Source organism: Crassostrea angulata, chromosome 5 (genome assembly GCF_025612915.1).
Source record: "Crassostrea angulata isolate pt1a10 chromosome 5, ASM2561291v2, whole genome shotgun sequence".
NCBI classification, from domain to species: Eukaryota; Metazoa; Mollusca; class Bivalvia; order Ostreida; family Ostreidae; genus Magallana; species Magallana angulata.
In genome coordinates, this window is record NC_069115.1 from 39837158 (window position 1) to 39851819 (window position 14662).

Sequence of the window (14662 nt, forward strand, 5' to 3'; positions counted from 1 at the left end):
TAAAGTATTGTTTTTATTGAAAATGGAAAAGTAAACTTTTGAATATTTTCAGCCTACATATAGGTCTCTTTAAGCTGTCCATTAATACTTAATCACTTGGCATTATGCGATAAACTTCTTTAGGAATTGATGGTTGCATGTCTGCAGATTAAGAATACTAAGGTTTCATTATTATTCATAGGATTTAATACTAAAGTCTTCTAAGTTTCAATTCACATAAGCAAGATCATTTTGACTATTTTGGATGAAATCCTTGTTGTTTGCATATTGCTTGTATGAACTAAAGTTAAAGTTTATACCACCCATTGAATATAAACTTTAAAAAAGAAAGGGGGGGGGCTAATATAATCCAAATGCTGAATCACTAGTAATTAATAAGTCGATCTGTGCATGTACCCTTTTAATGAGGTCATGAATTGGTATGAATTGTTGTAACTGTCAGAGTTTTAGTTTTTAAAACTCGCATTCATTTAAATAAAGGTTCTTATTTTACTCAACTATTAAGAGTACAGGCAGTTCACGCCAATTAAGCATTTCTTTGATATTGACTCTTCCTATATAAATATCACTTGTACAGCAACAATGAAAAGTTTTCTTGAACATGAATTTGATTTTATTCCCCGATAACACGAGACAGGTGCATCACAAAGAGGAATGTACGAAAAAAACAATGCAAAATATATAATAATTTATTAAATAACTCCCACACAATTTCAATCATAGTTTTTCATTTTAACGCACTTGACACATTCATATCTACATTAATATCTTCCTTTTTTCACAGCAACATTGAAAAAGAACAAATTTTTAAATAACATAATTACATCAAAATAAGTATTATATTCTAAATAAAACATGTATTCGTATTGTCACTGCTATAGAATGCACTATTTTGTCATTGTTAATTTTTATCCTATTCAATCCCTCTTTGATTTTAATTTTAAAAAAACAAACAATAAACATATAGCTACGAGCATTTCTATTCCTTACTAAAAACATTTCTATATTTTTTAACTGCAAGTACAATCAAATGTAACACCGAAGAAGATTTTTTTAAATGCTTCTTTCAGATGTATATCAACAAAATATTGTTTAATTAAAGGTTCCTTTTTTTTTAAAGTGAGACTTAGATCAAAAGTAAGCTCGTCTAAGTTTTATGGCCCCGGGGCCAGATGTTCGGTGAGCAACACCGTTAGAACTAAGTCCATATCGCATTTTCTGCATTTAGAGTGATCTCCTCTTTGGAGGCAAGACGAAATAAATCCGACATTTACAGTGTATGGCACAATTATTATTTGTGTTTATGACATTATATGAAATATCGAAAAGGTAACTGGATATAAATGAACTTTTAATACATGCATTTTCGCCATAAGTAAGCATACTGTTAATTCCTTATTTAACGCGAGTACTTCATTCTGTAATTCTGTTGTTTTGTATCAAATTGCCAGAATTTATTTATAACTCTCCAAAAATTAAAAACAAATTTTCAAACTCCGCCAGAGGTGCTTCTAGCGAATATACATGTACGCAAATATCAATAACGTGTTTAATTAGGAATTAACAATAATCGACACTTCCCGGACCTTTAACATAAATGACATATTATTTCAAAAATGAAGAAGTTGATATGATATAATATATAATTGTGATTATATAAATTAACGCCTACTTATCATGCATGGTTTTTATGTGTTTTTAAAACGTCCCTCATCAACATAATTGATATAAACTTGAGGAATTAAGATAGAAAAAAACAACAATCATAACAAAGTACATACGCTTTTTTTTGACATGTACATTTATGCTTTCAAAAACTTACGATATGTAATTTTAATTGTATTTGAAATTAACTATGCTTAACAAAAACACAAATTAATTTCACTTCCTCTTGTACACATCTAATTTATATAAAGAGGTATGTTGATTGGAATTAAAAGGCTTTAAATACAAGAAATACAAAATTTAATAAATAATTGATAAGTCAATAAAAATAAATTCTAGATTTGAACATAATTATGAATTGAGAATAAATTATGTACAAGAATTTTTAACTTCATAATCCTACTTCTTTTAACGTGTTTGCTGCGGACTGTATAATAAAAGTAGCGATGGATACCTGCTGCTTTAAAACTTCCCACTTTGCCGTGGCATTCTGATTTTCAATCTCGTTCATAGTGTCAACAATGCCCGGGAAACTATTATCGGAGTAAGAGTCGTAAAGACTGGGAGCAAACATAACGTGTCTAAAAAAAAAAGAGTGAAAAAAATTGAAACGGAATAAAACGGCAAAAAACGTTGTCTAAATGAAATTAACTTTTAATTGCTATTACTTTGTGCATTTTCTGACGAACATAAATACTGGTACTCATAACAAAGTTTTGAGATTCATTTAAAACTTTGAGATTATAATTGAAATAGCTTTAAAAGTCCTTGAGTATTTCTGTCGATTTTTCCATATGCAAAACCAGTGACTGTAGCAGAATGGTACCAAAATAGTTGATTAAGTGCTTTACATTTCACTCAGTCCTTTGTACCATATGCTTTTAATGGTTTCCAATGAATAAACACTTATGGTACCCCCATATATCAGCTGAATACTAGAACCATTGTTAAACTTAATTCTACTCACTTGTACATTGGTCGGCCTGGAAGTCCCTCACAGTCAATGAAAGCTCGCTCGAACTGTATCAACTTATCGTTTATCATCCTTTTCTGTAGGACGTTTGCTGCCGAGCTAAAAACATAATATCAACAATAAACTTTTATTTGGAGTTAGTATAATAAACTCTGATTGAAGTCAAACATTTACGTTGCCATGTCTATTTCAGACAACATGTATGTTACCTTGTCTATTTCAGACAATTATTTACGTTGCCATGTCTATTTCAGACAAACATTTACGTTACCTTGTCTATTTTAGACAACATGTATGTTACCTTGTCTATTACAGACAAACATTTACGTTACCTTGTCTATTTCAGACAAACATTGTCTATTTCAGACAAACATTTACGTTACCTTGTCTATTTCAGACAAACATTGTCTATTTCAGACAAACATGTATGTTACCTTGTCTATTTCAGACAAACATTGTCTATTTCAGACAAACATTTACGTTACCTTGTCTATTTCAGACAAACATGTATGCTACCTTGTCTATTTCAGACAAGCATTTACATTACCTTGTCGCGTGCAAACTCTGCACTTTTTGATGAAAATTTTCTGCTTCCGTTGTTAGATTCTGCGCCGCAGACTCAAGCGCACCTGTAAAATGAAATTACTTATTATCTGCATTTTTTTAATCAACGATTTGAAAACTAGCTCTGCAATACATTCTTTGAAAAAAATATAAGTTAAAAATGCAATAAATTGCTGTTGATGTCAAAGCAAGGATTTCAAGACTGAACTTTTCTTTTAACTGTTTATTAATTATTTCAAGTATATAAAGTTCTTAACGACAACTTTTATCATTCGAATGGTAAAATGGAAAGAAATAATAAGAATTTGCTGGTATTACTACTCCACAATATCCAATACATATTGTATACCTATGTTCACATTTTGCTTTGTCCATTGTGCACCGAACTCCGTCTTTAAATTTCCTATGAATTTATTAATTGCTGTTGCATATCTTCTGACATCGAATTTGAGAACTTTTTCGTTTGCAATATTCCTACAAAAACAATTGAGTCAATCAAACAAGCCTATAGAGAGATGGTGATTCCTCTGAGCTCAATCTGTAAACATACTGTTACTCTCTATAACCAACATTATCTTTTATCTGTCTTCACAATTCTTAGATTAAAAGTGTAGAAAATTTCAAAATCAAGATTAAAAAATAACAACTTTCATCAGTGTATTAAGTGTTTAAACAAAGGACTATGTATAATGATATGGGCCTAATATGGCCCCCTAAAATGAACATCATCATTTTACTGTAATTCTTTTGTTTTCTTTGTAGAGGTATATATGTGATGTTTTTACATAATGTTCATTTTTATTCAACTGCCCACAATTAAAAAATATGACATCATAAAGACGACCTTTTCCCGCCTTTTCTGCATTTTTAGCATAAAACAGCTTGTTTCCAAACAGTTTTTTCTTTCAGAAAACATAGAGCACATGCTTGAACAAACAAAATATTTTAATCAGAGATGTATCTAGCCAATGTTATTAAGTGACAAAAAAAATTTCCTTGCTCAAGCATGCGCTCTTTATTTCCAATTCATAAAAAGATAAGAAAAATGTCCATTTTTGACTGATTTTGATTGAATTATAGAAATAGCGTCACTTTTGACGTCATATACTGCCAGTGAGTGCAAATAAATCAAATAATTACACTGTAGGTGAAAAATATATTTTACATCAACTCTTCTAAAATATACCATAACATTTTATTGTTCCAGAAACACTTAAAAAATGGCGAATTATGGGGGCAAAATTTAACTCATATCATATATAGTTCTTTAAGACTGTTAGAGACTGGTATACAAAAGGAAAGTTTCAAAAAACAAAAGAAGGAATAAAATTCCAGTCGTTTAGTTCTGCAGGAAAGGTAGCTTACCAAGCCAGTACTCCCCATAGCTTGGCCATTGTTGCTGTATATGAGTAGCCGGGGTCTATGAAGTTTTCGTACAGGTAAACGGTCTCATACGCCGAGTGATACACTGGGTACGACAAAATGTCCCATTTGTTCTGCAATTAAGAACAGCAGGTATAGGAATGAGTTCACATCAATTTATTGCAAGAACAACAAAAAAATCACAGGAATAACTTTATAACCATTTGTAACAAACATAGTAAATATGAATCCATCATTTAATTGATCAGTTTAAAGTACATGTATAGGCTATTAATACTTCATTCAGATGTAATTTTTTAAATATATTTCAAATTTGCTTTAAATTTGGAATCATCTTTATGCATGTATTTGTCAAGCTTTCAATGATAAATATGTGTATTAAAACGTGTTCAACTTTATTCAGATGTATATTTTTTTAATTTATTCAAAATTCGCTTTAAATTTGGAATCATCTTCATACATGTATGTGTCAAGCTTTCAGTGATAAAAATGTATATTAAAACTTGTTCAATGTAGACCTCTAAAATCAATGAATCACGTGTCCCTAAATACAGCGGTTTCATTAATTAATATTCGTGGGTGATAATTTTGGTGTATTCAATGAAAATCACAGTTTCAAGGATACGTAAATTCGTGGCCAATGATCATATCAATCCAAAATGTTAGGTAGAAATTGCACTTTAATGAAAATTTATTTTCGTGGACCAACTTAACAACGAAATCCACAAAAATTGGTATTCAATGGATATTGATTAAACCACAGTAGTATCTTGAGATCTTTTCTGGACCGGAACATTCATTCATATCTAGAAATCAAGGATTAAAGGAACTTTTGGACTAATATTGCAATAACACCATTATATATTTTGCAGAGAAAAAATTTCAAAGTTTTGTTACATTGTACACTGTATTTATATTAATTTTGTAAATGACAAATTAAGGTTTTGAGTAAAACAGAAGCACTTACTTCGTCGTACGTGAACCACATGTCTATAGAGGGTACACCTGCTCTCTGGTAAAACGTGGCCATATCACTGCCCGACCCCAGGGAGTAATACACACTGAAATGTATTTCATCATCTATAATAAAACTAATTACTCTGTGAAACAGTTGTAGGTTTTTTGTACTTTTTTTTTGGAGTTGAATACCTCGTAAGTTGTCAGACTTATGCCTAAACCTTTTGGTATTTTTTGAAATACGATACAATCTGTTCAAATCAAACCAAATCATAAAAATAGTTTTGTACAACAGCATTATTCAGAGCAAAATTATTATAACAATACCTCTTATTAAATAAATTTAATATTAAGAAAATCAAGTATCACGAAAACAGCTGAAGGGCCTTCTTATAACTATTAGAAGAAAAATATATACACAGTCCTGGATGACTTCGAGTAAAAAATTTAACATAATATTTAATTTAGAGAAGACGCAATGAAACGCTGTTGTTCAGGGGACGCAAACACAACAAGCTTACAGTGTTCGTTTCAAAGCAACGAGAGAAACGAGAAAGAAAGAGGGACAGAGAGACCTTTGGTCAGTACTCAGTATATGTTTAATATGTAAATTACAAATTAATTCAGATGCATTAAATTATCTCATATTTATTAGAAAGGTATGTTGGTCTACCAATTAAACCAAAAGTGGTTTATCACAGAAAAATATTTCAATTGTTTTTACCTAGGTTCAAGGTCGTTCGAATTATCTCTGGTTTTCCAAGCATCGTAAAGCGTCTTATCTGAGCTGCTTGTGTCGGGATTGGGAACCTTGAATTTTTATTTTAAAATTAACATGCTGAAAACCCATTTTTATAGTTTAACACAATGTCTAATTTTAAAAAGGTTCAATGACATGTAATAAGGCAAGCTAGAATTTTTTTCTAACTGACACTAAGAAAAGGATTTATACACATGCATTTGAATATCGTAATCTTAATTGCTAAAACAATAACGTTTGTTGACACCTAAAAAAAAATCGCCTATTTCAAATCTCTAAACAGAAAACGAATGGGCAAATTGGAAATTCGAAGCAACGAGGATAATAGTTGGAGGTTGGAAAACAGCAATCTTACTAGTTTTGTGGCCTGGTACAGAGAATCCTGTAGGAGAGGGGACGTCCCTGCAAACAGCACATAGTTGTAGTCTACCGCATAGTCTACATTAAGGTAGGCCACGGCCCGCTCATACAGCACCTTCATGTACTCCTACAACACAATTTAATTATCATTCATTAATTGGTCGTAAGTTCTTTTGTAAAACGCAACACAGGCTCACAAATCGCTAATGTTGTGAAAAAAAAATTCATGATTTTTTGTTCCAACTGGTTCTAGACTCGTGAAGATTTCAATTTGTATGTAACGCATGATAACTTCCAAGAGTCATTTTTTAAAAAACATATCAAAAAGTTAAATGTTTATTTTCATTTTTTTAAACCAATGACTGTATTTTGTTTTATTATATATTTTCATCTGTCTGAAATGCAACATGAGATTGACGCTTGAATTGTTATAAAAAAGAAAGTACCTCGACCCACTCAGTAGAACCGATCAAGCCATGCTCCTCGGCTCCCCAGGCACAGAAAACTATCGTACGGTCGGGGCGGGTTCCTGAATAACAGAAAGATAAAATCCCAACACTCCAGAGAATAATTGTAATATTCAAAGTGGAACTTGTTCGCAAAAAAATCCCTCCAAGTTTCGACCCTATGATATTTTTTTTTTTTCAATTAACGTTGCGGCTTGAATTCAACATCGGTCAAAATCAAGTTTAAGATTTACAAAATATCTTTTTTGATATAATTTGCTAGGAATACGTAAAATTTTTAAATGAAAATCACTTCACATGACAACAAAATTACGTTATATAATACAGAACTATATTACAGGTATATATACAATAGACATGGTATTTTTATCGTGTGGTTTTCAGATGAAACGTTATCTCACAACTGATTTGGACTCGTCTCTCTTTTCAGAGGGACGCGGTGCAAGTACCTTAAAGTTTGGCGCCAAATGATCTAGTGATGATAAATGAAATGAATATAACCTCAAGAATACAACAGATAGCTTACCGGATTTCAGCATTTCTCCGAAAACCCTGATAAGTTCTGTCAGGACCGCTGTACCAGAGAGAGGGTCAATGGCGCCAAATACCCAGGCGTCGTGGTGGTTGCCAAGGAGAATATACCGGTCTGTTTAGGGAGGAAAGAAATTTTGTAAGAAGGATTATGAAAATATTACAGAAGACAAACTATAATTATTCGCGCGGACTTTATTTCGCGATTGACGACAGATAATATTTTTTCGCTGCTACAAGTATTAATGATATGCAGTCTATGTTTAAAATTTCAAATAAACTTCGAATTAAAAGATCGGTTGACTAGGAGAAATATTCACTATTACATAAACGAGGTTCTCGCGAATATCATCAATATGGAACATATTATTAATTAATTTCATAAATTAAAGAAACTTTCTAAATGCTAGTTCACCTGGTTCCGTTTTGCCTTTAATGTAGCCTATCACATTTTCGACAGTTCTCTTCTCTTCAAAGTTGTTCACTTCTAGTCTTATCTTTCTAAAAAAAAAAACAAAAAAAAACGGAAGCTCCGCATTAATTCATGACATTATTTTCTTATTTACTCAAAGCTAGAGTCACTTTCATTTAGATAAATAATTAGAAAGAAATTTCCACATCTATGTCGAAAAAATATCAAATGCTTTTCTTTCTTTAAAATGTGTAATGAAATTGCTCTAACTAATTTATGCTCAAAGAAAGAGAAAAAAAATATGACCTGAAAATCCTCGACAAACTTCTTAGGGTTAATCGTTTTAATAACCTCGCAATTGTTTTAAATGATTTAACTTGGAAAATAGTTATAGCTACTTTCTAATATCTTGTTTGATGCTGATGACACTTAATCTAATTACAATGATGTGATAAGGAATACTAACTACTTCAACGGAGTGATTGAATATTGTTGGTGTATAAAAATAAACCACATGTATTAAAAAAGAGTTCATTATTTTAATTTACGAAAAAAAATCCTAAGGAAATACAACCATGCTATACAAATCAATATTTCAATACATGTACTTAAGTTGAAGAATTTTTTTTTCAAGAAAGGCCCTCCTTAGGTGTAAAGATGTATATTTCTCTTGCATTTAGAGCCGTTTTAATCAAGACCATGAGCTTTGGGCGAACCTGTCTTTTTCACTGTTGATCATTCAGTTAACAACAAATGGAAATCAACTACAGTTTTCTTCCTTTTGGCTATGTCAATGTAATTAGTGCGTTAGCTGTGCCTATGTCATCAGTTCATGAGTCATCGGTGCATAAATTCTATCAGGCAATGCAAGTGTTTTAATGCTAGAACTACATGTACAATATGATGCATATGCTACGTAAACTTCACAGTCTTGTTGAAATGTCTTTAAATTATATCTATCCTGATAGGAGATCGACTTACAGAGAGGAGTTTCGGAAGCCTGGTCCTATTCTGTAGGTGATAGGTAACGCCCCTCTCCATTCCAATGGCGCCTTTTCTCCACCCATCTCGCTTTATTTTTAAAAATAAAAAAATATTATCATAATGATCATTGTTACACAATAAAACACATGGATAACATCAAGTTATTGATCGAGATCAAATTTTGAGGGGCGTGGGGGTCCGGGGGGGGGGGGGGGGGGGCAGAAAAGGGACCTGTATTAAATCCGCAAATACCATCTTAATTATACTATATAAACAACTTAAAATTTGTATTAAAAATTGTATCATATTTTATCTGAAAAGTCTTAATCAGTATTATTTCATTTAATATGGAGACCTAGTTTGGAATTTGGCTTTTATAAATAATAGAATAACACAGATCGGAACAATAAATCATAATAAATAACATATTAATGAATTTATTAAGAAAAATTAATTTTTAAAATCCTATTTTAGTTACATGGTTTGTAGTTGATCAATATGGTTTATAAGTGGTCAGTGAAATCCATTAATGTATGCAGCAAAGGCCATTATAATACAGAAACTTATTATTGAATACGTCAAACTGATTTTCAGTAAATCATGTAAAAATCTACAGCTCGCATTCACTCCGTTTTATAAAAGAAAATGATTATAATTATTAGTCATGCTTTCATCTTGAAGTCTTGAGAAATGAAGCGATTTTTTTAAAAAACAATTTTGACGAAATTCTCATAAGTTAAAGCTGATAACATTAGTTTGTATAGTTAACATACATGTACACATGTATATACAGTTTACTGATACCTTAAAAAGTGTTGGGCGTCGCCATAACTAATGGGCTGAGCAGGAATCTTTATTCCGGAGACATCGGACTCTTTTACTCTGTATGCGTAGTCTTAAAACATAAGTACAGTAATTAATAAATACAAGTAAAATGTGCATCTTTTCACAAAAAATTCTGACAATTTTACGATAGACTTCGTTAGAATCTCGGAGAGATGTCGTGTGGGAAAAAAAAGATAAACTTATACCATATTCTAAAATTTATGATAAAGACATAGAAATTTCCCTTTCAGTGGCAAAATGGAAATGTGATGGTTTTAGTAACAATATACTATTAACCAATTTGATTAATATCAGCTGTTACGCTAGAACTCAGAAACAGCTGATTTTAATCAGATTGCAATATAACCCTTTCAGGAAGCAACAGTGAGACAGGGTTGGCATTAATTAAGCCGCCCCCCTCCCCCTTTTTTGACAGTGTTTAAAACATAAAACGGAAATTATTGGGAGACCACTTGCATATAAATCAAATGAAAAACACGACGAAGTAACACCCCTCTTTGTCAAGATGTTTGAGAAGGCATCTGTTCGCATACGCTAGAACTCGACAACACCTGATTTTCATCGGATCATAGCAATATATTAACCTTTCCAGGTAGCAAAAGAGATCGAGGCGGCCCAAAGCACCCCCATCTTTATGACAGTGTTGAAAGTAAAACGGAAATTATATGGAGACATCAAATATATAAATCATATTAAGATACACGTGCATGTGCAGTAACGCTCTTTTTTGTCAAGATGTTTGAGACCTAGGTTTCTTCCATCGCCCCCCCCCCCCAAAAAAAAATTCCCTTTCGAAAACGATGATACGTTCCCGCCTTTGAATTATAATACAAAATGCCTGTTCAGTAATTTCTAAGCTACTATGAAAATTGGATAAATAGTTGCATCAAAAAAATTTTGAAGTTATATATTTATGTACCCGTGTAACCGTTTCCAAAGCAACAGATTTTTCAATCAGTTTATAATGAGATCCTCGATCCGCTCCTTGTTTCGCTACACGTACGAGTAGCGATAATAGAAAAACAAGGAGCGGATTGAGGATCTGATTTTAATCAGATTGCAGATTTTTCGGCTAATTATTTTTCTTCTATAAATGGAAAACTTGATACCCCTTCCCATCAAACAATTTAAGTAGAACCTTTAAGTTTTTATTTTTACTTAGCTTTAACACCCCCTTTCGATCATTTACTTGTGGTTGGATAGTTTACATGTGGATGGATAATTCACGAGTGACAGGATAATTAATTAACTATGCCTGGATAATTTGCCTAAGGAAGGATAAATTACTTGCGGCTGGGTAATTTACCCAAGGATTGAAGTTTACTTTTGGCCGGATAGTGGACTGGTTAATATTACGTGGACGGGTATTTTTAGTAATCGGAAAATTTACCTGTGGCTGGGTAGAGAGGAGTGAGGGGGTCTCCGTCACCCCCCACCGTTCCTCTCTGTAGCCCCGAGGGTGGCATCCACCAAGAGTCTGGGTAGGTCGAGTTTCCTCTATTGAAATCCGATGGGTCGGTGTACATAATAATCCCTGACGCGTTAAACCGCTGTGCATTCTTCACCTTGAGAAAAAAATAATTAAAAAACAAATACATATTGAAAAACCAAATTTGATTTTTTCTTAAATCTTATTTATTTTATCAAATAAATGTAATTTGGATGTTTTTCCTCCTTTTTTCAAGATTGCATTTTTTTCTAGAATTAAATATTTAAAAATGTCTACAGTGCATGCATGTTTATTTGGCATATTTTCCGATTTAATTTTTCAAAATTAAACTTCTCGTTTTTTAAATTAAAAAACAAATCCCAAAATATAAATGTATTGCAAGTTTGACCAACCCTTGAACTATTCATTTTCATTTCTAGTTGTCTCTTTGATGCAATATGTAATCTTATGTATTAAAAAATCAGATCCCATGTTTGACTTTTTTTCATAACCCATAGTTCTGTGAGAATTTTTGCGATGGCATCAAGTAGCTATCATTTCTCTCTAAAGGGTCGTTAAAATCCACCAGAAAGCAATTTAAAAAGTCGTTGAGTAATACTATACTTAATCCAAATACCATTATATCTTGCATGCATACATGAACGTGAAATATATTAATTAAATGCAATGCCCTAATATTAATAATATCGGTGCATAACTCTCAATTGCGGTTTATGTCCTCCTAAATCATGCAAAATGTCTGGTTTTAAAAAAGGTGTAACGTCAAGCTATAGTAAAATTAATGCTTCCTCTTCCGCGAGACTCTAGTTGCACTTATTACATAAGTAGTCCCACTCTGTTATTTAATCCCTCCTCTACTCCCCTCCCCGTAGAGTACACGCAAAAATCTAGGGATCCCTCATTTAATTCCCCTCCTTCATTTCCACCAAAAACTTACCGCCAAATGAACGCATTCGTAACTTTTCGGGTGTTTCCAACACGCATAAAAGAATTCTCCGAGCTCTGTCGAAAACGTCTAGAGAAGTTGCGGTTGCCAATAAATCACAACTAACACCACTTGAGAACGTGAAACTACCATGTCAACAACTTCCGGTATTTCTCCAAAAGCGTTATCATTGTGTCTACTTCAAGTCTTTTTTTATATAACGTTCAAAATATAAGAACCCATTGACACATCCTTCTGTATATTTACTTCCGTTGTTTCAACCTCCTTCTGAAACTAGCAAAAGGCATGCGTAAGACGTACCTTGTCACCCCTAAAGATCTTGCCGTATCGAGCAATTAAGGTCTTCCCCTTCAGATCAATGGACATGTTCTGGGTGAGGTATAAGAAATCTTCTATCCTACCATAGTTGACATACACCAAATCGCCCTTTGAAGGAAAAAACCATTAAATTTTCATTTTCCAGTTTTTTTGTCTGTGACAACACAAATAATATACATGTAGCCACGAATCGATTTTGCGTAACTTATAGCCCAATAAAGTTCATCAATGACGCGAATAATGTACTGTTGGGGCGCAAGTAGGGATTGCATTATTATATGAAATGAAAATAAGGTAAAATTGTCAATAATTTAATGTTTAGTTAAACAAAGGCTGAAAATCAAATAACCAAAATAAAAGTTATGAAACATTCTTTGAATATTATGAGGTGATCAAATACGGTCGGTCGTGATCAAATATCCCATAAAGCCCTTCGAACTTTATTGGATTTGATCAGCCTTGACCGCAATTGATTCTCTCACGATACTCAAAGAATGATTCCTTGTTCCTTAATTTGATAAATGTGCCGAAAAAAATAATAGATTGGGACAATGCAAAAAACAATATGTAAACTTAATTAAAAATGCATTACACAATTGTTAATTTTCAAAATATAGACTCAATACATTTATTTATCTTTCTGGAAAAAAATGGTAAATATTATTTCAAAGAGTGAAACCCCCAATCGGAACATCGCTCGGCCTTTTCCGTCAAGTCGAGTTGACGGAAAAGGCCGAGCGATGTTCCGATTGTGAAACCCCCTTACCTCGCTGATTCCTGCCGCAGCGTAGGCATTGAACGGTGGAATGATTTCAGAGTTATTACTGAGACTGTCCAGAGCAGGCTCAAATAAAGCAGACTGGAAAATCAACTGTCCTGATGACGTCAAAAGTTGAACCTGAAACAACGACAATTAATAGAATGTTTATGAAAATGAACTTTATAAGTTTAATTTCTGTTTAGCTTCAGGCTGCCTCTTTGGAGAAAGTGAAGAGCAGGCTTTCAGATGTATACCCGGTTTGGATTCGTCCTGTTGGGGTACGACATCAATACGTCATAAGGAGTGACCCTGACCTCATCGATACCGGATGACCTCCACGCTTCCTGTAATATCTGCACCAACTCGTATCCGCCCGGGGTTCCGGACATGCGCGGACGACTTGTATATTTCCTATTACGACAAGTTATCTTTAAAATCAATAAAACTCTTGGTTTCTTGATTTAATCATCATAATGCGTAAATTTAAAATATTTTAAACAGTTTTCATAAATATTAAGGTTCACAGGGAAAAAAAACTTTCCTTACAAAATGTAATATATACACTCTCTTTGGTACAGATAGAATTTTTGTCAATAAATAAGATTATAATTTGTTAAAATAATTTTTCAAAGCTTTTTAAATATATATTTAATTTTGGACATGAAATGACAAAGACTTGAATTAAAAACACGCGATTCATTCTAAGGAACTGCCTTTACCATAAGTTTTGTTTGATGTTATCCTTGTTGATACTACTGAGGATGGTATCTATAGGATGAGGAGATCTGAAACAGAGAGAAAAACGATCTTTATCTATTTTCTTTAAAGAAGCTGCAATCTCTTGGACTAGCACAAGTTCTAAAGATGAAAGGCAGTATAATGCCGAAATATCTTTTGGAGATCCGCATACATACAACGCCTACTATCATAAACTTTGCTAGTGTTGAGGTCAGGATGACATGTTATCAAAGGTTTGCTTCGGGTTAACTTTAATTTATCAACAGAATATAAATCTGTACAGATCCTTCAAGTTTCTGAATCTTTCGGGGTTTTTTAAATCATTTATCAAAGTTGTTAACTGAGTGATCCCTGATGTTTCCGGACCAACCGGGGAAAGACAAAAGTTTTTATCGGCTACCTAGTCGGCTGAAGAGTCGAAGCTGTATTAAACGGTTAACTGTGTATTCTTTTTAGCGTTGTTGGCCGTAAATGGCGTCCGCTAAATCAAGTACATCGCCAAATTAATGTGAAATATATAAGTAGGTACATGTAAATAGGTACATTCA

At 32.7% G+C, this 14662-nt stretch overlaps 1 protein-coding gene across 8 annotated transcripts in view; it reads right to left on the reverse strand.

The window, feature by feature from the left end:
• Positions 1–1462: 1462 nt before the first annotated feature.
• The window catches only part of LOC128183672 (glutamate carboxypeptidase 2-like), a 35159-nt gene continuing 21959 nt past the window's right edge, over positions 1463–14662 (reverse strand). For all 8 annotated transcript variants that reach the window (XM_052852776.1, XM_052852778.1, XM_052852777.1 and 5 more), the window contains 18 exons: positions 14096–14161; positions 13631–13787; positions 13383–13514; positions 12599–12724; positions 11293–11467; positions 9861–9951; positions 9054–9143; positions 8076–8161; positions 7656–7775; positions 7109–7191; positions 6658–6789; positions 6267–6352; positions 5553–5646; positions 4568–4698; positions 3552–3676; positions 3186–3267; positions 2633–2737; positions 1463–2246 (listed from right to left, as the gene is read on the reverse strand). In XM_052852776.1, coding sequence (XP_052708736.1) covers positions 2057–2246; positions 2633–2737; positions 3186–3267; positions 3552–3676; positions 4568–4698; positions 5553–5646; positions 6267–6352; positions 6658–6789; positions 7109–7191; positions 7656–7775; positions 8076–8161; positions 9054–9143; positions 9861–9951; positions 11293–11467; positions 12599–12724; positions 13383–13514; positions 13631–13787; positions 14096–14161 — 2071 coding nt within the window. In that variant the 3' untranslated portion in view covers positions 1463–2056. The remainder of the gene's footprint in view (positions 2247–2632; positions 2738–3185; positions 3268–3551; positions 3677–4567; positions 4699–5552; positions 5647–6266; positions 6353–6657; positions 6790–7108; positions 7192–7655; positions 7776–8075; positions 8162–9053; positions 9144–9860; positions 9952–11292; positions 11468–12598; positions 12725–13382; positions 13515–13630; positions 13788–14095; positions 14162–14662) is intronic.